The sequence below is a fragment of the Camelina sativa genome, chromosome 14 (genome assembly GCF_000633955.1).
Source record: "Camelina sativa cultivar DH55 chromosome 14, Cs, whole genome shotgun sequence".
Taxonomy (NCBI): Eukaryota; Viridiplantae; Streptophyta; class Magnoliopsida; order Brassicales; family Brassicaceae; genus Camelina; species Camelina sativa.
In genome coordinates, this window is record NC_025698.1 from 15831188 (window position 1) to 15858380 (window position 27193).

The 27193-nt window shown below is 41.0% G+C and overlaps 3 protein-coding genes across 3 annotated transcripts; 2 read left to right on the forward strand and 1 right to left on the reverse strand.

The window, feature by feature from the left end:
• LOC104743639 (F-box protein At1g31080-like) lies at nt 16951–17490 on the forward strand. The gene has a single exon (XM_010464694.1). The coding sequence runs from the start codon at nt 16951–16953 to the stop codon at nt 17488–17490; it is 540 nt and encodes a 179-aa protein (XP_010462996.1).
• On the reverse strand, nt 23232–24392 carry LOC104743640 (F-box protein At1g30790-like). The gene has a single exon (XM_010464695.1). The coding sequence runs from the start codon at nt 24390–24392 to the stop codon at nt 23232–23234; it is 1161 nt and encodes a 386-aa protein (XP_010462997.1).
• LOC104743641 (F-box protein At1g30790-like) lies at nt 24908–26326 on the forward strand. The gene has a single exon (XM_010464696.1). The coding sequence runs from the start codon at nt 24908–24910 to the stop codon at nt 26324–26326; it is 1419 nt and encodes a 472-aa protein (XP_010462998.1).

Genomic DNA, 27193 nt, shown 5'->3' on the forward strand with positions numbered 1-27193 from the left:
TCGACTTCCGACTTAGCAGATGTGATGCAAACGACACGTGTCATCTAGACGGTTCACGTTGAAGTGGCGCGGGAATCCCGGGTAACATCAAATGGTTCTTTATGGTCTAGATCGGATATTCTCTTTTCCATAGTTCGAAATATTCAAATTGAATTCCGAATATTTAGAACTGGGGGGGGACTAATTGTTGGTGCGGGATTTAGCACCCCCGACATACCGAACTAAACCAGAAAGACAATTTGGTTATTTAACTGGGAATCCGGTTAAGTACTCAGTTAGGTCATTTAAGCCCACTTCGGATAGAAGAAGCCCAGCCTCGAGGGTGAAGAACCGACTTCCACTTCGCCCGGCGGCCGATCTAAGAGATAGAGTAACTTTCCTTATTTCAGTTCGTCTGATAAGGAAAGTTAATATATTGTGCGATTTATGAATATGTATAAAGGGGGAAAGACTTCTCCATTGTAAATCATCCATCATTGAATACAATTATTGAGTTCTCTACTTGTTCTTAGCAATAGAAACCCTAGTTCTTAAAAGATCAATTCCTTTTCTTCTAATAATCATAGCTTAGATTGATTTTCTAGAAAGTTTACTTTACTGAATTTGTTCTCTCCCATAAACAAATTCATTGTGGAAATCCAGTTTCTACAGTAACCTTGGAAATAAGCTTCGAAGGGGAATCTGCAAGCTTAAAATGTAATATAATTGTTGTAATTAATAGAGTAGCATAAATTATGCTGCATAATGAAATGCAAGACCACCTTCACCTGATTGTTCTCTTTCGTGTTTCTCGCCATTGCCTTTTAGACCAACTATTTATTAAGACAATGATTGTTGAGATTAGGTTTTCCAGAAGCACAAAGAATCATCACGATTGTTTGCCAAAAATTTCCGCAATCGCTTAATCTGCATAGCAAACAAAATCGAGAAGCTTCTCTATTATATGCAACATACAGTTCAATGAAATCTTGTGCATATACTACCATACACTAATACACAGCAAGTAGGTAGGATATTATGATATTATGATATTATAATAATCACTCTGGAGAGCCAGAAGAATATTATGATATTCCTATACTTCAAATAAAAAGTAGAAAACAAAATAAAACACATGTCAGCAAATGGAAATCATGTCCTAACATAAAAAAAAAACTTGTTTACTTGGTGTTAAAAAAGCCAACGCTTAGATATAAATTTAAAGAAAAGGGAAAAACAGAGTTCGTCAAGCTCTTACACATAACGGTTCTTCAAGAAATACATTAATCACTTTATAAAGAGGCAATACTTTCAACGTGTTCGGGTGAGATGTGGACACAACATTGCTCTCCAATTCCATATCTGTATGAGAACTCACACCATTGTCCGTACATCCGTACACTCATCATGATGGGCCATCCGTACAGTTTGGATGCTTAGCAAATCCAGTCCATATAGAACAATCTCCAACGATCACCAATGCTTCGAGATCTTTCCATAGAGCCGTTGGTGAGAGTAAGCAAGTGGGAAGAAAGTCAAACCAAGATCACATGTTAGCTTAAGGAGATGTCACTCTCAGTATATGTAATTATGCATAGCATCTTAGTAGAATATTCTGTAGTGTACATGTCTATATTTAGATTGTAACTAGGATCTAAATCAAGTAAGAAATGAGATAATCTCTTTCTCCATTACACTCAAACACTCTCATATTTCTTCTACTCTCTTACTCTGTTTTCTTCTCTGTTCTACACTCTGTTTCAATCTCTGTTCGATCCTACACTCCTCAATAATCTCTTCATACTCCTTATCCTACTCAAAACTTACATGGTATCAGAGCAGGACATACCTTCTCTGTAGATCTAACACCCACCAAAACATTTCTGCCTCAAACTCTTCTCATTACCCGTTGGACAACCTATGTAATCAACGGTCAGATTATCATGGAGAGCACCAAAACTCTAATTGTTCCAGTTACTCTCAAAGGAGAGAACTACTTATTGTGGGCAAGAACCACAAAAACAGCCCTATGTGGCCGAGGGCTTTGGTCCCATATCACCGCAAGTGAAGCTCCAAAGAGCCAAACCGCTAAAGACGGCAAAGTTCTTGTCACCAGTGGAGAAGACAAGTCGTTCCAAGAGGATCAAGGAGTTCTTGCCATCATTCAAAACTCAGTTGATGCTCCTATTCTTGAAGCATACTCCTACTGTGAAACCGCAAAGGATCTATGGGACACGCTTCAAAATGTTTTCGGGAATGTCACCAATGTAAACCGAATATTTGAAATAAAGCGAGCCATCAACAATCTCAACCAAGAAGATATGGAGTTCACCAAACACTTTGGAAAGTTCAGATCTCTTTGGGCTGAACTAGAGATGCTTCAACCTGCAACCATCGATCCAACAATCTTAAACGAGAGGCGCGAATAAGATAAAGTATTCAGCCTACTCTTGACGTTGAACTCCTCCTACAACGATCTCATCAAGCATATCTTGAGATCGGATAAGCTCCCGAGTCTCGATGATGTATGCAACCAAATTCAAAAAGAGCGTGGCTCTATTGGTCTATTTGGAGGCAAAGGAGAACTGGTAACAGCCCACAAAGTGGAGATTGCTTCCGCAAACAAAGGATACTACAAGCATGATGACAAGAATCCACCCTTTTGTGAGCATTGTAAAAGGCCTGGTCACTTCAAGAGTCGATGTTGGATTCTCCATCCCCATCTTCGTGTCAACCGTTCAATGCCTAGTCGTGGAGGACCAAGAGCTCACCAAGCGAACATGGTGGGAGAAGCAACGACCTCCACACCAAACAATCAAACTATGGAAGGTAATGGAGCTGCCTTAATGGCGTATTCAGAGCTGGTGAGGAAGTCGGACCTGGATGCACTCATCAAAGCCCTCAAAGAGGCATCCGGTAACGCTTGTCTTGCCTTAAACTCTACTAAACCTCTTAATATTGACTGTGGAGCATCTCATCACATGATTAGTGACTCTAAGTTAATTAGTGAAATTAAACCAGAAAATGGAAATGTGATTATAGCTAATGGAGAAAAAGTTCCTGTTAAAGGCATTGGTAACCTGAAATTATTTGATAAAATTTCTAAAGCTTTTTACATGCCTAGCTTTACTTCAAATTTGTTATCAGTTAAGAGAGCTACTACTGATCTAAATTGTTATGCAATATTTGGCCCTAACAATGTACATTTTCAGGATATTGACACAAGTAGAGTGCTTGGCCAAGGAGTCTCGAAAGATGACCTCTATGTGCTTGAGGATTCAAACCTAGCTCCATCCTTATCTTCTTGGTTTAGTTCAACTATTGTTAGAGGTAATAGTGCTATTTCGCATGCTAGACTAGGACATCCCCATTTTCGAGCTTTAGAGCTTATGTTACCAAATATGTCTTTTAAAAATGATGAATGTGAAGCTTGTATTCTTGAAAAACATTGCAGATCAATGTTCACTAAGTCTATGACTATTTATGATCATTGTTTTGATTTGGTTCATTCAGATGTGTGGACATCTCCTTGCTTATCTAGAGAAAATCAAAAATATTTTGTTACTTTTATTGATGAAAAGTCTAAATATACTTGGTTAACATTACTACCATCCAAGGATAGGGTTCTTGAAGCATTTATGAACTTTCAAATTTATGTGACTAACCATTATAATGCCAAGATTAAAATTTTGAGATCAGGTAATGGTGGGGAGTACACAAGCCATATATTCAAACAACATCTTGCACACCATGGCATTATTCATCAAACAAGCTGTCCCTACACACCACAACAAATTGTTTTAGCTGAAAGAAAGAATAGACATCTCATGGAGGTTGCAAGGTCCATGATGTTCCACACATGTGTTCCCAAGCGTTTTTGGGGAGATGCTGTCCTTGCTGCTTGCTACCTCATCAACCGAACACCTACAAAGATTCTCCATGACTCATCACCATTTGAGGTATTAAACCAAGAAAAACCTACACTTGATCACTTACGTGTATTTGGGTGTGTTTGCTATGTACTGAGACCAGGTGAACAACGAGACAAACTCGACGCCAAAAGTGTTAAAAGCATGTTCATTGTCTACTCTACAACACAAAAAGGATACAAGTGCTATGAGCCGAATACAAAGAAAGTGTTAGTCTCCCGCGATGTCAAGTTCGTAGAGTCTCAGGGTTTTTATGAGGAGAAAAATTGGGACAATCTTAAAGACTTGTCCAACTCACCATCTGATCGTGCAACAAATCTTCGCATCATCCTTGAGAGACTTGGTGTTGACAACTCTCGCATCACAGCAAACCCCGACGAACCTTCCTCACCAGAAGCAGAGAAACAGGGGAGTCCAGACACATCTCCTGCATCAAGTATCGATGCACCTTTACAACCTGCATATGATGCAGAGGTGTTAAACTCAGTCGATGTGAACATTGTCTCCAATGAAGAGGATGATGTCTGTCTCGACAATGAAGATGATAATGATGAGGCTGATCAAGAAGCTATTATACCATTACGAAGGAGTGAGCGACTCAAATCTGTCCCCCCTAACTGGAAAAATCCGCGTATTTTCTACAACAATGTGGCGGTTGCTCATCCTATCCAAGCCGTATGCACTCTTGCACATTTTCCCTTACAACATCAAGTGTTCCTCGGTCAAATTGACAAACATTGGATCCCTCAAACCTATGACGAAGCCAAAGAACATAAAGAATGGCGTGATGCAGTTAGTGCCGAGAAGACTGCCATGGAATCCAATAACACTTGGTATGAGACTGATCTACCTAAGGGAAAGAAAACTGTAACATCAAGATGGATCTTCACTATCAAGTACAAAAGTGACGGTGAGATTAAACGCTTTAAAGCGCGGCTTGTAGCAAGAGGCTTCACCCAAACGTATGGGGAGGACTACCTTGATACGTTTGCACCAGTAGCAAAACTTCACACGGTTCGGGTGGTCTTTTCTCTCGCAACAAACCTAAGCTGGGAATTGTGGCAAATGGACGTTAAGAATGCGTTCTTGCAGGGTGAGCTTGAAGATGAAGTCTATATGCACCCTCCAACGGGCTTAGAAGACACCATTGGTCCTGGCAAGGTTTTGAAACTCAACAAAGTGATTTACGGTCTGAAACAGTCTCCAAGAGCATGGTACCATAAGTTAAGCACCACATTACTTGAAAGAGGATTTCAAAAATCAGAGGCCGATCACACTCTCTTTACATTGCCAAGCGACAAAGGTATCATAGTCATTCTCGTTTATGTAAATAAATATTATCATCACAGGGAATGACAAGGTAGGAATTCAAACACTAAAGATTTTCTCAAATCTGTTTTTGATATTAAAGACCTAGGAGAACTTAAATATTTTCTTGGAATTGAAGTATATAGATGTGATGAGGGATTGTTTTTATCACAAAGGAAATATGCTCTTGATCTCTTAAGTGAAGCAGGTAAATTAGGTTCAAAGGCAGTATCAACAACACTTGAGGAGAACTACAAGGCATGAGGAAAGGGGGAGCTCGATGCAGCTCCATTCGAAGATGTCAAACAGTATCGGCGCTTAGTAGGTAAACTTATATACCTCACTATCACACGGCCTGACATCTGTTTTGCCGTGAATCAGGCCAACCAACACATGCATAATCCAACCATACACCACTGGAACATGGTGAACCGAATACTCAAATACATCAAAGGCTCACCAGGACAAGGCATCTGGATGGGACACAATGATAGCACTGAGCTTGTCGGATATTGCGATGCCGATTATGCCGGAGACCGTGAAGACCGTCGCTCAACTACAAGCTACTGCACATTCTTAGGTGGTAACTTGATCACATGGAACAGCAAGAAACAAAAAGTTGTATCACTATCAAGCGCTGAATCAGAATATAGAGCCATGAGGAAACTTACTACCAAATTAATGTGGCTCAAAGCTCTTCTCAAGGATCTTGGAGTTGAATCATCAAAGCCAATCACAATGCATTGTGATAATGAAGTCGCCATTCACATAGCATCAAACTCGGTATTCCATGAAGGACCAAGCACATCAAGGTTGATTGTCACAAAGTTCGAGAACAAATCAAACTCGGAGTTGTCCTCCCATGTCACACTGAATGCTCCGAACAGTTGGCTGATGTATTCACCAAAGCAGCCACTCCACAAGTATGTGAGTATATTCACTCCAAACTTGGTCTTAAAGACCTTATTCGGCCATAAAGTTCCAATATGGCACCTACACTCTTTTTCCCTTATGTATAGTTTTTCCCAAGAGGTTTTTTACACTAAGGTTTTAAATGAGGTGGGTGTTCATGAGTTCAAGCTTGATCGATCCTCTTGATCAAGCTTGAGGGGGAGTATGAGAACTCACACCATTGTCCGTACATCCGTACACTCATCAAGATGGGCCATTCGTACTGTTTGGAGGCTTAGCAAGTCCAGTCCATATAGAACAATCTCCAACGATCACCAATGCTTCGAGATCCTTCCATAGAGCCGTTGGTGAGAGTAAGCAAGTGGGAAGCTAGTCAAACCAAGATCACATGTTAGCTTAAGGAGATGTTACTCTCAGTATATGTAATTGTGCATAGCATCTTAGTAGAATATTCTGTAGTGTAAATGTCTATATTTAGATTGTAACTAGGATCTAAATCAAGTAAGAAATGAGAAAATCTCTTTCTCCATTACACTCAAACACTCTCATATTCCTTCTACTCTCTTACTCTGTTTTCTACTTTGTTCTACACTCTGTTTCAATCTCTGTTCGATCCTACACTCCTCACTAATCTCTTCATACTCCTTATCCTATTCAAAACTTACAATCTGCACCTAAATTCTTTGTCTGCAAGTCCTTTGAGCATAACTCTTCTAATGTCATTTCTATCTGTATTGTAGTAGAAAATGTAGTATGGTTCATTGCACCGCAGACTTTCTGGGGCGAAAATGAATTCACCAGCTTTGTTGATTCCGGGGGAAATCATCCTCCTACCCAACTCCAAAGAGAAGGGAAGCTTAAATGTTTGCTTGGACCAAGCATGTTTATCCACATCCTCTAGGATCCATAAATCAAAACTGCTAAAAGGACGGTAGGGGTGTCTTGCAATGGAAGCTAACTTACCTTTCTATTCTATGAGAGTAGATCCACCCTCCCAATACAAAACAGGCACATGCGCTTTGACAAAACTAATCCTCTCAAATCTAACGTCAAAACACACAATCACCTGGATTGTTATCATGGTTGGGGGTCGTCCAAGCACCAAAATACACGAAACCATTGATGCATATTGATTTAGTTGCAAAGTAATAAGGCGGGGAGGTAACCTGATTGCATGTCCATGAAGAAGAGTCACCTCGTCCAAGTGTTAAAACCTCGTGCTCTAAAAAATCGTATTGCTGGTAAGGATCAGACACCAAAGGTCAATGCTTTGAACTGATCATCAACAAAATCGTATCCCAAGGATGTGCTTGGACCTTGTAATGGTAAGTAAGTGACTTTCCCCATGCTAGGGTTACAGACAAGCCATGGACGCCTTGGACGGAAGCACAGTTGGAGCTGAGCCAGCCATCCAAGGTCCGGGAGGGTATTGCCATATGGAGATTGGTTGCCAAAGATGAAGATTCCCTTCCTTTGTGTGAAGACAAGAAGATAAACAAACAACCACCACCATCACTGAAAGCGATTATAAACCGTGATTGCGCCGCAGACACATCATAGTAGGCATTGACGAAACTCTGGCTGCGGATGATGGAAGACCAAATCTTTGACACGCATTGGAACTTCATAAGAGACTTGGCAGACAGTCTAGTGAGTATCTCAATCTCTAGGTCAAAAGGGATGTGATCTACCTTACTTGGTGATCTTCTTCTGTCTTTCTCATTTTCGTCCCCCTCGTTACCATAACGAATAAGAAGAAGTCTCTCCTTGCATTTCATCAGATACTTGGCAGCAGGCAATGTAATCATCTTTAGAACAAAAGGGATCAACTTCATATCATACTTATTACTTCCGCTTCCGTTGCTGCAGAACCTGTCCTTCTCATCTTTGTCCCTTCGTTTAATGGCGGCTTCTGACGAAACCCTGAATTCGATTTGGCGATAAGATTCTATAGATTTGGTCCAAGTTGGATCGTAACAAAATCGGAACACAGGATCAATAATAATACTTGCCAAATTCTTGTGCATAATATTACACAATACACACAACAAGTAAGAGACTACAAATACACACATGATCAATAATAATACTACAAATACTCTACAAATATAATCACAAAAAAAAAACACAGACTAACAAAAACACTTAAATGCTTGGTGCCAAAACGCTTCAATAATGAAAAAAAAAAAGAGTTTGTCAAAGCTCTAACATAAAGATCCTTCAAGAAAGGGATAAAACAGATCATCGAGAAGCAATACTTTCGACGTGTGGGGGTGAGATGGAGACGTAACATTGCCCTGTGATTCCGTAACGGCGCAGCAATTCCTAGTAGCCTAACTCTTCTCATGTCTTTTCTATCAACATTGTAGTAGAAAATGTAGTATGGTTGAACATCATTTGAGAGGAGTTTTGGGGCAAAAAATGATTTCACCAGCCTTGTTGGTCCCCGGGGAAGTCATATTCTTATCCGAGTAGAAGGGATGCTCAAATGTTTGCTTGAACCAATCATGTGTCGTCACTTCCACTAGTATCCATAAATCCAATCTGTGGAAATCAACATAAGGGTACCTTGCAATGGAAGCTAGCTTCCCTTTGTATTTTATGAGAATAGATTCGCCCTCCCAGCAAACAACAGTCATAGGCGCTTTGATAAAACTTATCTTCTCAAATTTGACTTCAAAACACACAATCACCGCCTCACCGGATTTGTCGATCGGGTTGGGGACCAAGCACCATAATACACGAAACCATTGATGCATACTGATTTGGTAACAATGAAATATATTGCTTGAGGTGAAAGAAACAACAGTGTCCACTCCAACGTAGATTAGATGGTTAAAGCCCATGTTTCTTGGGCTTTAGGTTAGCTTCTTAGCGCGACTACATTTGTCCACTCTTGAGATACTCTCCAGATTGCCTATAACCTCAATCGAGAGGTTTCGCTGCGTGTCGAAGCAATGGGGATCCATGCTTCACAAGCCATATTTCACCAAGTTATTCTTTACCAGATTATCGGCTCGTTCACGTCTCTTAATTAGGGTCCGACAACACCATGAGTGTAGCTTCTTCTCAGCGCCTCAGCCTCAGAATCATTATGGGAAGTCTTCGTCTCTTGTAGTAGCAACCGATTTTCATACCAAGTGCTCCTTCTTAGACCATGTTTAATGCCTCTGGTTTGCTCTATTTCCCAAGTATGAAGGTCTCACGTATGGATGAGGATGGAGCAGGTGTCATATGTAACCTTATCACATGACAGTTTTCGATCTTGCCTCAATTGAGATTAGGACCTGAGGATGTGAAAGACTGGGGTGGCCTTATAGGGTTTGATCCAGTTGGGGGGCAATTAGAGGTATTGTCCATGAAGTACAATAGGGTTGACCATAAAATGGCCCACTATATTCTAACATTAGGAACTGAAAAAGAGAGATGGAGGGAGATCGAATGTCCCTTCAAGACGGTTGATGGAAATGGAGGGGTCTGCATCAATGGAATTTTGTATTACGTAGCTTACGACCATGAGAATCGATTGCATCTTTTAGGTTGCTTCGATGTTAGGTCTGAGAAGTTTAAGTTTCTAACTCTAAGAGGCGGCGGCAAATATGACGATTTGTGTACTAGATTGATAAATTATAAGGGTAAATTAGGTTTGATTAGATGGAGATATACCAACCAGGGATTTTTCCTCAAACTATGTGTTGGTGCGGGATTTAGCACCCCCAACATACCGATCTAAACCAGAAAGACAATTCAATTGATTAACCAAGAATCCGGTTAATATCCACTTAACGTATCTTTGAGGCCTGTTCGGAAGAAGGCGGCCCAGCCCGAAGATAAGCCGACTTCCCAATTCGCCTGGTGGCCGATTTGAAGAGAAGAAGCAACTTTCCTTATTTTAGTTCGAATTATAAGGAAAGTTAATATTGTTTGTAATCTAGAGAAAGTATAAATAGGGGGAATTTCTTTCATTGTAAACATCCAGCAATTAATACTAAAATCCTAGTTCTTCATTGTTCTTGAGAGAAAACACTAACTTCTTCTTCAAGAGAGCAAAACCCCTCTTTATTTCCTAGCTTTAATCCAGTTTTTAGAGAGAGATCTTAAGTGAATTTGTTCTCCACTCAAACAAATTCATTGTGTGAATTCTAAATTCAACAATTGGCGCCGTCTGTGGGGACGCAAGATCGTTTTTACAAGTTAATCTTTCAAAGCAGCTCGACGGAAAGTTTTCTCTCAAAGCTTACGACAATGTCTCCAGTCACCATCAACGAGATCATCGGCCCAAACCATACCCCCTCAAGCGTGTCCGACGTCACGGGCCTAGCACCCCCTCAGGGTGGCACCAAAGTACGAAGTGACGCTCTAACTGCGCAAGCGACAGCCGTGTACGTTCGTCGTAAAAGTACCACTTCGGTCAACCCCTGAACGAGGAAACAACGCCCGCCATGGAGCAGCAACCAGGGGCCTGAACTGGGGATCTTCCGGACCACGCTACAACGGTGGCACAAAACCCGCAGGTCATCTTTATGGAAGATTTCAAGGTCTTGTTCGGCACCATGACAAAGGAGATCTATTAGATGATCTCCGACACCAACCGCAGAGTTGATACTGTCGTAACTCAGACAACCCCATTACCACTCTCTGCAGGACAGTAGCCTATACTCGGAGCAGGGCCTTCCGGTCTGACACGCCATCTCGATTTCTCGGACATACCGACAATCGACCAACCAGAACAGAGGACTCTTCCCCATGCGACATCGAGCATTCGGCCTTCGAACCCGAGCTTGCGGACCCGCGAAACTCCGGCTACCCCGATCGCCCGCTCGACGAACACGGAGTCTTGCCCCCAGATCGAAGAAATCCAGTCGCAGATTTGCGGCATGAATTCGCTCCTCCACCGAGCTATCAGCACTGCCCCAGAGATTGACAGGATTGTCGAAGTCACTCGGCGAACCCCTTTCACTCAGCGGGTCCTACAAGCCTCCATACCAAGTGTCAAGCTGAAGCTCCCAACCTACCTCGGAGACAAGGATCTAGTCCAATATACCGACGAATAGAGGGATATTGGCTACTGCCAGCTATTCGTCGATAGCCTCTCTGGTCCCGCCTTAACTTGGTTCACAAGGCTTGAGTCGAACTTAATTGACAACTTCACCCAGCTGTCGATGGCTTTTCTCAAGCATTATCGAATTTTCATTGAGCAAGGTGTGACGAGTTCGGATCTCTGGGAGATGGACCAAGAACCCGGTGAGCCCATTGGCAATTTTCTGGGCAGGTTTAAAGAAAAACTAGCAAACGTCTCCGTCCCGGAAGACGCCGCGATTGCTGCCTTCAGGAAGGGTCTACTTCCCATATCACCTTTACGGAAGGACCTCAACATTCGAGAACCTAAAGACCTCGATGACGCGCTACATCGAGCCTCCCGATTTGCACTCGTGGAAGATGAGGACGCCCGATTGGCCACAAAAATGACCTCGACACCATCATATTTCCTAAAGGCTAATATTCGGGACGAACACCACGAGCCCCAAAAGCATCACGACCCTCAGGATCGAAAGAAGGGCGTCGTCCATGCAGTCTCTGAGGTAGATGGCCAAAACAAGAAACCATCCGACCCGAAGCCGTCTTTCAGCCAAAAAGTATCCGCGGAGGTAGAGGTCGCCGTGGAGGATGGTGAGGTGGTCGATCTAACGGCGGCCGCGGTGCAGGAGGTGGCGGGCAAGGATACGTAAAAAACGGCTCGGCTAACGACATTCAACAGCCAGCAAATCAAGTGCTCACAAATTGCCAAGACGAAATGCCCCAAGAAGACGAAGCAATAGCGGATTGGTTTTTCATTGGTAAAAGGAAAAGAGGACAGTTACCTGGCGATGAAAGGTGTTGGCCTCAGCGATGTCGTTTTCACTAGCACGCCTGTTGATGTAAAACGGCCTGATATCGGTTGGAATAAAGTCGCCAATCAAGGGAGGACCTGTTTGGGTAGACTTTTTACTCGCCCTCTGATTGCATTTGTTGCAGTATGCGATCAAACATGGTGGCATAGCATCTCGAGTTTGAGCAATAACTCACGTTGCACTTGTTCCGAGGCAGCAAGCCGATCGTGATATTCAGTGTGCCGATCTTCCATGGTATGGAAAAATTCTTCTAAATCACGTCTTTCTTCCGAATTGACACGGAACATTAACATCCAAGGAACGCAGATGTTCGGATAATAAGCCATTCCTCTCTCAGTGGCCTCCGCATTCGAGAAAGCGGGGACTCGATGCTGCTAACGGAACTAGGCATTATTTCAGTTCTAGGTTTACTTCGGATTGGATAACTCCAAGTAAACGGAAGGACGCGAGCGTACTTATACAAGTTTAAGAGGAGGCACCTTTCCAATTTTACGAGATAATTTCCTCAATATTAAACATATTCCTTTTCTACGAAAAGGAAGGATTCTCGAAAAATAAGTAAAATCCGAAATCTTTAAACTTAAAAAAAAGTATTGTACAATGAGCCGAGCGAGTCGGCAATATTCTTACAAGGGTTTTCAAAACCTGGACTTAAACAAGTCTGTCACCTAGAGAAATACGAAGCGAACGCTTAGACTTCTAAGTTGTCGGACAGATCATCTTGGAAAATGGCAGCGTTTGATCCATGTTGATGACTCACGGAATCCGGAGCCAAAGTCCCAGGATGAAGAATTCCGAAGCCAAGCTGATCCGGAGACATGACGAGATCGTTCTCCCCCAATTCAAGGATACCCATCGCGTCGACGGCCTCCTGAGCTTTTGCCTTCTTCTCATTGATCTCCATGATTCGCTCTTCGGGAATAACAGACCCTTTTTCGATCAGATATTGCACCGTCTCCTGAACTCGAACAGCCTGATTCAGCATATCTTCCATGGGACAAACTATCGTGTCCTGTTCAACCAGATAGGCTCTAACTTTATCTAGCGGAGTCTGCGAACTTCAGAGTCAAGCTTAGCCTTCAGCTCGTCGCATTCTCGTCGCAGCTTGGATTTCTTCTCTTCAAGAGCGCGTGTCTGGGATTTCAGTTCACCAATCTTCAATTCGGATTGAGCGATGATCTCATCTGTCCCGATGATGACGGCCTCCAGCTCTTTGATCCTGTCGTCTTTAGCCTTACTAGCTGTCCGGATCTCTTCTAAGCTTTCCTTCATCTTTTCAAATTCGAACCCCGAAGTCGACAGTGACTTCATTCGCCTATTATACAATTGAGTTAGCGCGTTGATCCTGGCAGCAGTCTGTAAATCCAGGAAAGGTGCGTTNGATAATAAGCCATTCCTCTCTCAGTGGCCTCCGCATTCGAGAAAGCGGGGACTCGATGCTGCTAACGGAACTAGGCATTATTTCAGTTCTAGGTTTACTTCGGATTGGATAACTCCAAGTAAACGGAAGGACGCGAGCGTACTTATACAAGTTTAAGAGGAGGCACCTTTCCAATTTTACGAGATAATTTCCTCAATATTAAACATATTCCTTTTCTACGAAAAGGAAGGATTCTCGAAAAATAAGTAAAATCCGAAATCTTTAAACTTAAAAAAAAGTATTGTACAATGAGCCGAGCGAGTCGGCAATATTCTTACAAGGGTTTTCAAAACCTGGACTTAAACAAGTCTGTCACCTAGAGAAATACGAAGCGAACGCTTAGACTTCTAAGTTGTCGGACAGATCATCTTGGAAAATGGCAGCGTTTGATCCATGTTGATGACTCACGGAATCCGGAGCCAAAGTCCCAGGATGAAGAATTCCGAAGCCAAGCTGATCCGGAGACATGACGAGATCGTTCTCCCCCAATTCAAGGATACCCATCGCGTCGACGGCCTCCTGAGCTTTTGCCTTCTTCTCATTGATCTCCATGATTCGCTCTTCGGGAATAACAGACCCTTTTTCGATCAGATATTGCACCGTCTCCTGAACTCGAACAGCCTGATTCAGCATATCTTCCATGGGACAAACTATCGTGTCCTGTTCAACCAGATAGGCTCTAACTTTATCTAGCGGAGTCTGCGAACTTCAGAGTCAAGCTTAGCCTTCAGCTCGTCGCATTCTCGTCGCAGCTTGGATTTCTTCTCTTCAAGAGCGCGTGTCTGGGATTTCAGTTCACCAATCTTCAATTCGGATTGAGCGATGATCTCATCTGTCCCGATGATGACGGCCTCCAGCTCTTTGATCCTGTCGTCTTTAGCCTTACTAGCTGTCCGGATCTCTTCTAAGCTTTCCTTCATCTTTTCAAATTCGAACCCCGAAGTCGACAGTGACTTCATTCGCCTATTATACAATTGAGTTAGCGCGTTGATCCTGGCAGCAGTCTGTAAATCCAGGAAAGGTGCGTTAGTTCGCCCATGCAAAATCTAAAAAGCTTAAGGAAAATAGTGATACGAACCATTAGGTGGGATTCTGCGATGTTGAGGTATGCTTGTTCGAACTCTAGCTTCTCTGTTTCCGGGAGGATGTGACTGGAAGTTTTCAGGTTCCGGAAAAGTTCACCAGAGGCTGCCCGATTCGCGTCCAAAGGACCTTTGCCAAAATAGTCAAAAGCGAACCGATCAGTTTTATCATCCCGTCTTTTTACACGGAATCGATCAGCCGACTCCAATCCCGTGTCTTCCGCCGAGCGTTTGCGGTTAACTGTAGATGGCAGCTCAGAAACAGAGTCATTTTCGACTTGTTTCCCCTTGTTTTGCTTTTTCTTCTTTTTCCTCCTCTCTCCAGTCTCGAGTGGGAGGACGTCTTGTTCGATAGATGGAGGGTCGACGCCTTCCAGGGTAGGAGCAGAATTATCGATTTCAATGACGTCCTCGTTACCGACTATGTCGACGATCTCCTCATCGCCCTGAACAGGGTCAGTATTGAATTGGGCAGCAGCCTAAGAGTCCGGATGCACGACCTGGAGGCAACTGGCCGTGATAACACATGCCCCAACGGGTCTCCAAGTCTGCCCCAATGAGCTCGCAAAACTAGGAAATTTGGTTCTTGCTTTGCCCATTTCTTTTTCGACACGAATACAGGTGATAAATTCCTACCGTCAAATGATGCCAGATAGTAATGCGTCTCTAACGGAATGATAACCGCGAGCTAGACGTGTTGCAGTGAAGGGGCGATCTGAAAAAATGAAACGGGAAGTTAAACCAAGTTAGCAAAGCTACGATCCGCCAAAGCATACGGGAAATTAAAAATCTACCAGGATTCCCATTCCACACTCTCCGATGGAAGCCCAGAGGATCCTCGAATGAGTATTGGTCGACACGGATATAAAAATAGCGGGCGGCCCACTTTTTGAAGTTGCTAACTTTTTGGCCAGAAAGAAAGTTGTGTTTCGGCTTCATGTTCACTTCCCAGTTCTAGTTGCTCTTTGATATTTTGAAATTTGACAGCTGCTCGAAGCACTGAACTCCGATCTCAACTCCTACTTCGGTCGCTATAGTAAGAGCAGCGACGAAGTTACAGATACTGCCTGGGGCGAGCTGGCAGATCGGTATCCTGCGTCTTTGGGCATACAGCGATAATAGGGCTGGAATCGGGAAGACAGATGTATCCTTTTGGAGGATTCCAGGGGCGATGATCATCTCGTGGGATTAGGATGGTAACGCCGCTGTTCCCAAGGCCGCATGAGTTCAACATGTCGTTGACGGATTTGATTGAACTCAGAGTCTTTTCCCCTCCGATTCGCCCTTTATGATCCAATGATGGCGGGAGATCGTCAATCAAGATTCAAAGGGAACGAATCGATCTTCTTCTAAGCGCAGATCGACATTGGGAGTTTCATCATTCTCATTCTCGTCGCGACTTGTGGATTGGGCTCGTGAAGAAGAAGCCCCAGCCGAACATCGGACTAGGGGAAGTTGGGCTTCAGAGCCCGATCTGAGGGGTCCTCTGATCTGTGGAACACGCTTTAGGTTACGTGCTTCACTTCTAGAATTGCGTCGAATTAGACGACCACTTTCGTTTTCAAGAGAGGAGTCGAGATCCGAAGTGCTTGTCATGATAGATGATCGGAGAGTGCGGAAGAAAGCCGGAAATTGCAACAAAAATAAATAAGCAAAGAGGAGAGAGAACATAGCAAAATACCTTGTGCTGTCGGCGAAAAATGAGAAATGAAGAGGGAGGCTGCATATTAATAGAATCGGATGGGCGGCAGCCCTACGAAAGTCATCATAACCTACGTGACCTTTCAGCTTCCGACCTAGCGCATGTGACACGTGTTACCAAGACAATTTGTGGTAAAGCGGTTCGAAAGTCCGGGTTATATAATTGAAATTCTTTATGGTTTAGATCGGATATTTTCTTTCCTATAGTTCTATCATTCAAATTTAATCTTGAATATTCAGAATTGGGGGGGGGGGACTAATTGTTGGTGTGGGATTTAGCACCCCCAACATACCGATCTAAACCGGGAAGACAATTCAATTGATTAACTGGGAATCCAGTTAATATACACTTAACGTTTATTTAAGGCCTGTTCGGAAGAAGGCGGCCCAACCCGAAGATAAGCCGACTTTCCAATTCGCCTGGTGGCCGATTTGAAGAGAAGAAGCAACTTTCCTTATTTTAGTTCGAATTATAAGGAAAGTTAATATTGTTTGTAATCTAGAGAAAGTATAAATAGGGGGAAGTTCCTTCATTGTAAACATCCAACAATTAATACTAAAACCCTAGTTCTTCATTGTTCTTGAGAGAAAACCCTAACTTCTTCTTCAAGAGATCAAAACCCCTCTTTATTTTCTAGCTTTAATCCAATTTTTAGAGAGAGATCTTAAGTGAATTTTTTCCCCACTCAAACAAATTCATTGTGTGAATTCTAAATTCAGCATTATGTATGTGGGTTCAAGAGGATCTAGAGAAACAAGAATGGTCGAGTTACTTCTACATCTTGAGGCCTGACAATAAACTTGTTAAGGTTTCTGTTGTTGGGGTGACTGCTTCGGGTGACATTGTTTTGGCGAATGATGAAGCATATAAACCTTTTTATGTTTTCTACCTTAATCTCGAAAGGAACCATCTTCTAAGTGTTGAAATCCAATGTCTTGGAGAATACCATATTTGGCATCAGTCTCCTGCAATTTGCGTCTTTGTTGACCATGTGGAGGATCTTCAGTTTAATACTAGGAGCACAACATCTTTAAACCCACCAGACCAGAAGCTTACACACTGGAGCACATCTGCGTCATCTAGAAATTATCATCATGTGAGAAGAAGCCGTGAAGAGATGAGAGAGTTCATCGGTGTGCTAAAGAGTATAAGAGGAGAGGAAGAGAAAGAGACAATGAGAGATGATGTTGAAGGGCCAATTTGTGCTATGAATTCACGTGCTTTAAATACGTATAGACGTTATGAGGCTTGTACGAATCAAATCTAGCTTTGGTAATGTAATGAATAGCTTACAAAACTTTTGTAGGGAATCGATCGTAATTCCATCTCGCTTCAGTTCTATATGTTTAAAAACCTGATGGTTCCCTAGGTCAGCTTAAAAAAGGCTCTCTATTTGATGCAAGTTGTATTTGTATTGTCTCTCTGTAAACATTAAAAAATCAAAGAAGTTCTTATGTAATTGTGTGTTTTATTAAGATTCTGCCTGTTATTATTTTCATTAACACTTGAGGATTTCTAAGAAGTAACGGCCTTTATAACTGTCTATCATTCAAGTAAATAAAGTGAAGAATTTCTTAACAAGAGAGTTCTGTGAGCTTTTTTGGTCTCTGATACATTATTTGTTCTCTGCTATGAGAACAGATAAGAGGCCAAGCAAATATTGCATTATCGAGTTCAGTTTCAGTCGGGTTTTTAACTGAGCCAACACTGAAGCTTATGTTGAGAGAAACAAATAAGGGAAACAAATTGAGACCAAAAGATTAAAGATAAATGAAAATAATAGAAAATAGAGCAAATAAAAACGGAAATGCCACTATCTTGAGAGAATGCAGGTTCATAGACTCTTACTTAATTGAGAGAGATCGCATGACTCTTTCTGTAACAGCTTATTCTTAATTACTCTGCTTCTTAGCTTTGATCCATACTTATTCTTGCTGTATGGATAATGGAAAGCTAAAATTTATCCTTTGCTTCTACTTTTGAGAATTTTTCTTAAACGGCTATCTCTATTAGCGTCATGTAACACAAATTGTGTTTAACGTTTTGTCTTAAATAAAAAGTCATAATTATTATCATTGACTTGCTCTAAAGTTGAATAAATGTAAGTGACAATTGACAAGTTAGACAGTATTTATGTCTATGTCGTCAATTAGACAGCAATGTAGTAATTTCCACCATCAATGATCCCAATAATGTAATTATTGCTGCTATACCCCAAGCAGATACTCCTCAATCTCATTGAGGTTAGAGCTGTCAAAATGGGTGGACTGTCCATGGTCCGCCCATGTCTAATTCATTATGGACCGGTCATGTAAAAACCCATATTTGGAACGGGTCTAAATAGTTTTGGTCAGCTTTTGCCCACGAACAAAACTGGACGGACAATGTGGACATTGGGCGGCCCATAATACTTAAAAACTTAGGTCAAAATCGATTTGGGAAAAAAATTAAAACACAAATATGTTTTTGAATATTTGTGTTTTTTTTTCTCATTTTACAAAATATGTTATATGTTGTCCAATGGACACCCATGGACAGCCCATAAAAATATGGTCATTAGTGGGCATGGTCGTTAATGGACACGGTCAGCTATTTGTCCAAAATCAAATTAGACAATGTTGGACGGGTCAAAATGGACGTGGACAAGCCATTTTGACAGCTCTAATTGAGAAAATGATGATGTTGCTTTGTGTAAGAGGAGGGGGAGAGAGGTGAATTATAGCTTTGTGTAACTCTCTCTCACCGACGCTTCTTTCCTTCTCCATGTCTTGATCATATTGGAGCTTCGTCTTCTTCTTCAATATCACTCTCTTCGTTTCTTAAACTGTTTCCGACCTCAAACTGCTCCATGTCATGTGATGCATCCTGATTTTGTTGATCCGTCCCCATTCCTCTCTTCTCTCAGGTGTTTTCCGGTTGGTTGGGCCAGGACGTTCTGATGATGTTGCCGGTGGATAATACATCGGCCGGCCTCCTCTAGAAGCGTTTCCCATTCCTCCCATATGCGGGCCACGTCTTGTGCCTCCCATCATACCAAGTTGGATCGTAACAAAATTGGAATAACAAAATGGGAACACATGATCAATTTAATTACTTGCCAAAATCTTGTGCATGATATTACACAATACACAGCAAGTAAAGAGAGTTTGTGTTCAATAATACAATCACCCAAAAAAAAAAACAAAAAACAAAAAACACTTCAAAATATAAGCCACCAAAGCACTTTGCTTGGTGTTGAAAAGCCAAAGCACTTCAATAATAATTAAAAAAAATAAAAATCTAAGAAAACAGAGTTTGTCAACAAAGTGCTAACATATATAAAAGATCCTTCAAGAAAAATTGATAAACCAGATCATAGAGAAGCAATACTTTCGACGTGTTGGGGTGAGATGGAGACGTAACATCGCCCTGCGATCCCGTAACGGCGCCTAAACTCTTCATCGTCAGCAATTCCTAGTAGCCTAACTCTTCTCATGTATTTTAACCAAGTCGCCTTGGTCTAGTGGTAAAGGGAGAAAAATCTCGCCACCTGGGTTCGAGTAGCATTGGCCACGGGGGTTTGAAATTTAACATGGTTTCTCCCGGCTCCAGGAGATTAGTCTTTGGGCCTAGAAAGCCTTTAAAATCACTCTTAAAAAAATGTAGTATGGTTGAACATCATTTGAGAGGCGTTTTGGGGCAAAAATGATTTCACCAGCTTTGTTGGTCCCCGGGGAAGTGATATTCCTACTCATCCCCAAAGAGAAAGGAAGCTCAAATGTTTGCTTGGACCAATCATGTGTCTTCACATCCTCTAGTATCCATAAATCAAAACTATGGAAATCAGCATAAGGGTACCTTGCAATGGAAGCTAGCTTCCCTTTGTATTCTATGAGAACAGATTCACCCTCCCAGCAAACAACAGCCATAGGCGCATTGATAAAACTTATCTTCTCAAATCTGACATCAAAACACATAATCACCGGATCCACTCTATTACGTGGGGACCAAGCACCAGAATACACAGAACCATTGATACATACTGATTTGGTAACAGCGAAATAAGGCGGGCTGGTAAGCTTCGTGTGTGTCCATAAACAAGTTTCTCCTCCTCCAAGTGTTAAAACCCACCATGGTCAATGCTTTGAACTGATCTCCAACAGGATCATATCCCCAGGATGTGCGTGCCCCACTGCATGGTAGGATAGTGAATTTGTTGGTGTTGGCGTTACAGACAGTGAACGTACTACCACCCTTAGTAAACCCAATTAAGCCATGGTCACCGCTGGGATGCTTGAATAACATTGCAGGACAGAGAGGAAGCATTGACATGGGAATTACTCTCCATGCTACTGTTGCGGAAGCACTCACCCATCGACCGAGACACCATCGCGTGGATTACTTAAATCAAATGGAAACAGCACTAGCAGGCATTCGAAACAGAAGACGAGTAGAAGCAGAGGATGTAGTCCTGTGGAAAGGGAAAGGGGACGTTTTAAGCACCCAAGAAACCTGGGAACATACCCGGATAACTGGTCAAAGGAAGCCGTGCACCGTTGGGGTATGGTTCCCTCAGGCCACATCAAAATACTCTTTTATGGTTTGGGTTGCCACACAAAACCGCCTTACCACAGGAGATCGCATGCAGCATTGGAACACCCGGATATATACCTCTTGTTCTTTATGTCGTGCATCACATGAAACCCGCAATCATCTATTTTCACCTGTTCGTACTCGACAGACGTATGGACAGGTCTCACCTCTAAGCTACTCGCACAACACTTCTCTACATGTTGGGAAACCAACATGTCTCTCCTCGTGGATACCTCGTTGGGGACTCCTACTCTGTTTCTATTGCGTTATGTTTTCCATGCTTCGCTTCACTTCCTTTTGAAAGAGCGAAACAACCGCCGACACGGGGAGGCACCGGTACAATCCACTCTGCTCATTAAACGCCTTGACAGACAGGTCCGCAATAGGCTGCTTTCACTACCACCCACAGGGAAATTCACTGGCTGTATGGAGCGATGGTTAGCCTCCCGTTAAGAGGATAGCCCGGACTACTCTTTCTTCATTTTAAATTGTATACTCTACAACTATGGTTTACACTTAAAAAAACTCTCAACATTACGCTGCACTTGATGTAATCATAATTTTTTTCGAATAAATTTTACATTTTATTCAACAAATATAGATTGAGAGACGAAGCAGAGTCTCTCTAGCGATAAGAGTTCTCCTAACCAATCTAAACTAATTGAGTTGTTCTAGTGTAAGAGTAAGTAGCATAACCTTGCTTGTCATGATTAGAGTAGAGAAGTGACTGTAGTGTAGCGTGGAGAGAATCACTATTTGTATGTGTGTGTTGTGTTTGTAACAAAGTAAGTATCCTTGTAGAAGATTAAAGACCTCTCTTCTCTCTTACTAGTAGTTTAGGTTTTTTGTAATTGTGTTCATACCAAGAAACAAGGCAGAGCATAAGAGAGCAAGAGAGTGATGTGCTTATGTTTTATTAGAGAACTAGATTAGGACCCGCGGTACACCGCAGGGCAAATTATTTATAACTAAAAAATTTAAATTATAAGTTGTATTTATTGGTTAAATATGTTATAATTATATAATAATTGTTAATTTAATAATATTTATTTAATCAATTTACTTAGATATGTCTGTTCTTTGATACCGATAGTGTTAACAAAATAATGAAATGATGTTTTACCCGTGTAACACCAAATCCATCCCGCTATATAACTCTGTCCCGAGATATTTTAACTCGCACTATATCATCTTAATTTTTAATATTTATTTTTTATAATATATATATATATTAGATTAATATTATTTATTAAGATTGTAACCATTTACATTTTATAAGATTGACGCTTCTTATAAAGTTTAAATATTTATAATACTTAGAATTCTTAAAACGGTTGAGTATTTCTCATATTTGAAATTTCGTAAAAGTTTAAATATATTATTAATATTTTCAAGGTCTTCTAAATTTTTTAAAAGTTGAAATATTTATAATATTTAAAATTCTTGTAAAGTTTAAATATTTATAATATTTGAAACTTCATAAACGTTTACATATTATTAATATTTTTAAATATTATAAAGTTTAACTTTCTAAAAATAGAAATATTTATAGTTTTTATAAAATGTAAATATTTATAATAATTAACTTTTAAAAAGTTTGAAATATTGATAATAAATCAAATAAAAGTTTTTTAAGTTTGAATGCCTGATAAATCAAGCTTTCTACTCATTTGTATTATGAATCGTTTTGGTCTCTTTATCTTTTATAGTATGAGTCTGATGTGAGATATTGTATCAGTAAATTGAGTAATATATGTTCGTTTTTAAAAATTTGTACCATCATATGCAGTAAAAAATCACAATTTTTATTAATTAAATGTATTATAGAATAATTCAAGATAATATAAATATAAATTCAAATAAATGTGAAAAGGAATCATATATTTATGTTTGAATGAGGTAGAAAGATTTTCTTATTTTTTTAAATCTTACCTATAATTAATTTTGAAATTTTTGGTAACTAATATTAAAGTCAAATTAAATGTAAAAACTTTCAAAAACTGATTTTTGAGCAAAAACTGAGAAATTAGAGGAGATATGGTGAACCTCCGAGTGAAACAGAGGAGAAACCAGAGAATCCCAAAGGAGTCTTTTTCTTTATTTTTGTTTTGGGGGTCTTCTTTCCAAACACGGGATCAATACTACTAGGTCATTGCTTGCCAGCAAGTAAGAGAGTTGTGTTTCAATACTAAATTCACCAGAAATAAGACACTTCAAAATAAGAGCAACGCCAAAAATTCACATGTCAGCAAATGCAAATCATGAGTCTTACTAATTAGACAACAAACTAGCCTTGGTTTTGAAGAGCCAACGCCCAAATTATTGATTATAAGAAGAAAAAAAAACCATAGAGTTTGTCGTGGGAGTGTATAATTATTAACTGTAAGCTCTTAAAATCAAGATCCAGCTTAAAGAGAAAAGGATACATAAAACAGATCATAGAGAGGCAATAGTTTCGACGTGTTCGGGTGAGATGGAGACGTAACATTGCCCTGCGATCGTGTAACGGCGCCTAAACTCTTCATCGTCAGCAATTCCTAGTAGCCTAACTCTTCTCATGTCTTTTCTATCAACATTGTAGTAAAAAATGTAGTATGGTAGAGCATCATTTGAGAGGCGTTTTGGTGCAAAAATGATTTCACCAGCTTTGTTAGTGCCCGGGGAAGTGATATTCCTACCCATCCCCAAAGAGAAAGGAAGCTCAAATGTTTGCTGGGACCAATCATGTGTCGTCGCATCTTCTAGTATCCATAAATCAAAACTACGGAAATCAGCATGAGGGTGTCTTGCAATGGAAGCTAGCTTGCCTTTGTATTCTATGAGAATAGACTCACCCTCCCAACAAACAACAGCCATAGGCGCTTTGATAAACCTCAGTCTCTCAAATCTAACATCAAAACAAACAATCACCGGATTTGTAGTTCGGGTTGGGGTCCAAGCAGCATAATACACGAAACCATTGATACATTTTGAGTTGGTAACAGTGAAATGAGGCGGGCTGGTGAACGTATTGCGTGTCCATGAAGATTCTCCTCCTCCAAGTGTTAAAACCTCGTACACTAGAAAATCCTGAGGCTGAGGAGGAGGAGGATAAGACACCATGGTCAATGCTTTGAATTGATCTCCAACAGGATCGTATCCCAAGAATGTGCGTGGCCCGACACATGGTAGGATAGTGTATTTGTTGGTGCTGGGGTTACAGACAATGAACGGACCACTAATAGTACAACCGATTAAGCCATGGACAGAAAGACAGCCGGAGGCGCTATACACTGAAGGTATTGTCATATGGAGAGTGGTTGCCAAAGAAGAATATTTCTCATCTTCGTAGGAAGATGAGAAGACGAACAAACGCCAGTCATCAAATTTGGCTTGTGAACCGCAGCAGAAAGCGATTGTAAACCGCGATGATCGGATAGTGGAGGACATAGCGTAGTAAGAATTGACGAACCTTTGGTTTCGGATGATGGAATACCACGTCTTTGACACGCATAGAAACTTCATAAGAGACTTGGCAGGCAATTTAGTGAGTATAGCCTCCTCTAGGTCAAGAGGGATGGGATCTGCCTCAATACGTTGTCTCTTCTCGCGTTTCATGGCGCCTACCAAAAACAAACTGTAGATTCGACTAGGCAAAGGAAGTTCTAAGAAGAGGAGATATACTCAAGATCGGGGGAGCAAACCTTTCATTATTGTGTTCATGTTGTATGATACTAGGGTTTAATATAACTTTAAAAGAGAGAAACAACAAAACTACGGTTTATATCCCAGCCGTTTCTTTATTTTGAGGGTTTAATTCCTTTTTCTTTCTTTTTTTCCTGTTCATGATAAATTTTTAAAGATTACGTGGATTATTTTCACCCGATGTGAATATTATTATTAGATAGTCAAAACATAATTTGTGTGTCGAACTGACTCATCTCTTGGCGATTTGAATTTTATTTGGGCTTCGTTTACGGTCACACAAGCAAGCATGGGTAACTCCTTTTGAAGGAAGAAGGCCCAAGGAGGAAAAAAAAAAGTAAAAAAAAAAAAATATATATATATATATAAAGGAATTACTCCTTTGTGGTTGCGCATAGTCGAATTTCAGAGTTTCGTCCGGAGCCGCCATGAAACGCAGGAACAATGAGAAGGACCGGTTGCGCAGCATCGCAAGTAAGACAAATCCGATCCCTTTTGTTCTAAAGATTGTTTCAGTAACTGTCAAGTTTCTGAAGACCCACCAAAAGAAACAACTTTGCCGAGTCGAATCTACAAGCCTGAGTTTGGAACGCGATGAGAGAGATAGTAACAAGTACGATGAGAAAGACACAAGCTTAAGTAAGGTAGCTTCGATTCCTTTTCAATCCAAGGAGCGAGATTGTAACACTGAGAAAGGCACAAGCTTGAGTAAGTTAGATTCGATTCCTCTTGACCTAGAGATTGAGATACTGGCTAGACTGCCCGCAAAGTCTCTAGTGAAGTTCCAATGCGTGTCAAAGATTTGGTCTTCCATCATCAGAAGCCAGAGTTTCGTCGATTCCTTCTTCTCCATGTCCTCCTCTAGGACGCAGTCGCGGTTTTTAATCTCTTTCAGTAAAGGTGCACTCCCCAAGATTGGTGACAATCTCATGTTCATCTCTTCGGCTTCCTACGACAGAGAGGAAGCTTCTTGTTTGATAACCAATGTCGATCTGATACTACCTTTTGATAGTTACTTGGATAGATGCTGCAACTGTTCTTCCGTCCATGGCTTAATCGGGTGTGCTAAGAGTGGTCCATTCATTGTCTGTAACCCTAGCACAGGCAAAGTCACTATCTTACCCTATAGCGGATCACACACATCCTTGGGATACGATCCTGTTGGTGATCAATTCAAAGCATTGATCTTGTTGTCTCATCCTCACCTTAACCATGATTTTCTAGTGCACGAGGTTTTAACTCTAGGAGGAGACTCTTCTTCGTGGACACGCAGTAAGGTTACCTCCCCTCCTTATTACACTGTAACTAAAACAATAAGCATCAACGGTTTCGTGTTTTTTGGTGCTTGGACCCCCACCCGAGATAAGAATCCGGTGATTGTGTGTTTTGACGTTAGACATGAGAGCATTAGTTTTATCAAAGCGCCTGTGGATGTTGTGTATTGGGAGGGTGAATCAATATTGATAGACTACAAAGGGAAGTTAGCTGCCATTACAAGACACCCCTACCATCATTTTAGCAGTTTTAATTTCTGGATACTAGAGGATATGCAGAAACATGATTGGTCCAAGCAAACGTTTACGCTTCCCTTCTCTTTGGGGTTGGGTACGAACATGATTTCCTCGGGAATCAACAAAGCTGGTGAAATCATTTTTGCTTCAAGACGTCTGTCGCGTGATGTTCAACCCTTCTACATTTTCTACTACAATGTTGAAAGAAAGGACATCAGAAAAGTTATCCTCAAAGGAATAGCAGACGATGGACAGTTTAGGCGTCGATATGGATTTGGAGATGAAGTTTGCGTCTACATCTCGCCAGAACATGTTGAAAGTATTGCCTCTTTATAATGTGTTTTATGTATTTCTTGAAGGATCCTAATGTAAGAGCTTGACAAGCTCTAGTTTTTCCCTTTTCTTTTTATTAATATCTAAGCGTTGCCTTTTTGACACCAAGCAAAACTAGTTTGTTATGTTAGGACTGATGATTTGCATCTGCTGACATGTGTAGTTTTAGTGTTACTCATATTTTCAGTGTTTCTGTCTTCTTTTCTCAATTTTTAGAAAGTAAAGGAATTATGATTTTGGTTCCCCAAAGTGATTGTAGTTCAAAGAATATTGACCACAACTGCCTACTTACTGTGTGTTAGTTGTATGCAAAGATTTCATTGAATTGTATGCTGCAGGTAATCGAGAATCTTGTGGATGCTTATTCCCCTTCACAGCTTCTTTCCAATGTTATTCTGATATTCTCTGGCTGAAGCTGATCCTTGAACTTCTAAGGATCTCTCTTTATTACTTCCTTTCCAATGTTACGGGACAGTCTGTACAATGCATTACCTGTTACTGTTATGACGACAGCTTGTTGTCCTCGGCTACAAACTCTTGATCTTGAGAGTGAGGTTTTTCCGAAAGATATCTGTTTCTCCATTGTTTGGTTCTGTTTTCTTGTCGATGTCTTCTCATGATTACAATTTTGTGTACTGATCAGTAGAATGCGATCCAATTTGGTTCGATTTCTATGATTCTAAGGCTGCCAAGGTTGTTTAGATTCTTCATTTCATAGTTCCCCCAGAGAAAGGGTAGTTCTGCTGTCAGATTCTCCGACAATTTGATGTTGAAAGTGACGTTAGCTTGGTAAGATTCACATTACAGTTTTGCTTTTTTCTTTCTTCATCTACGTTTGCTTCAATCACTAGTTGTGGTTAGTGATTGAAG

Coding starts and splice junctions, on each gene's coding strand:
- LOC104743641 (XM_010464696.1), top strand. CDS start 24,908: ATGAAACGCAGGAACAATGAGAAGGACCGGTTGCGCAGCATCGCAAGT.
- LOC104743639 (XM_010464694.1), top strand. CDS start 16,951: ATGTGGGTTCAAGAGGATCTAGAGAAACAAGAATGGTCGAGTTACTTC.
- LOC104743640 (XM_010464695.1), bottom strand. CDS start 24,392: ATGAAACGCGAGAAGAGACAACGTATTGAGGCAGATCCCATCCCTCTT.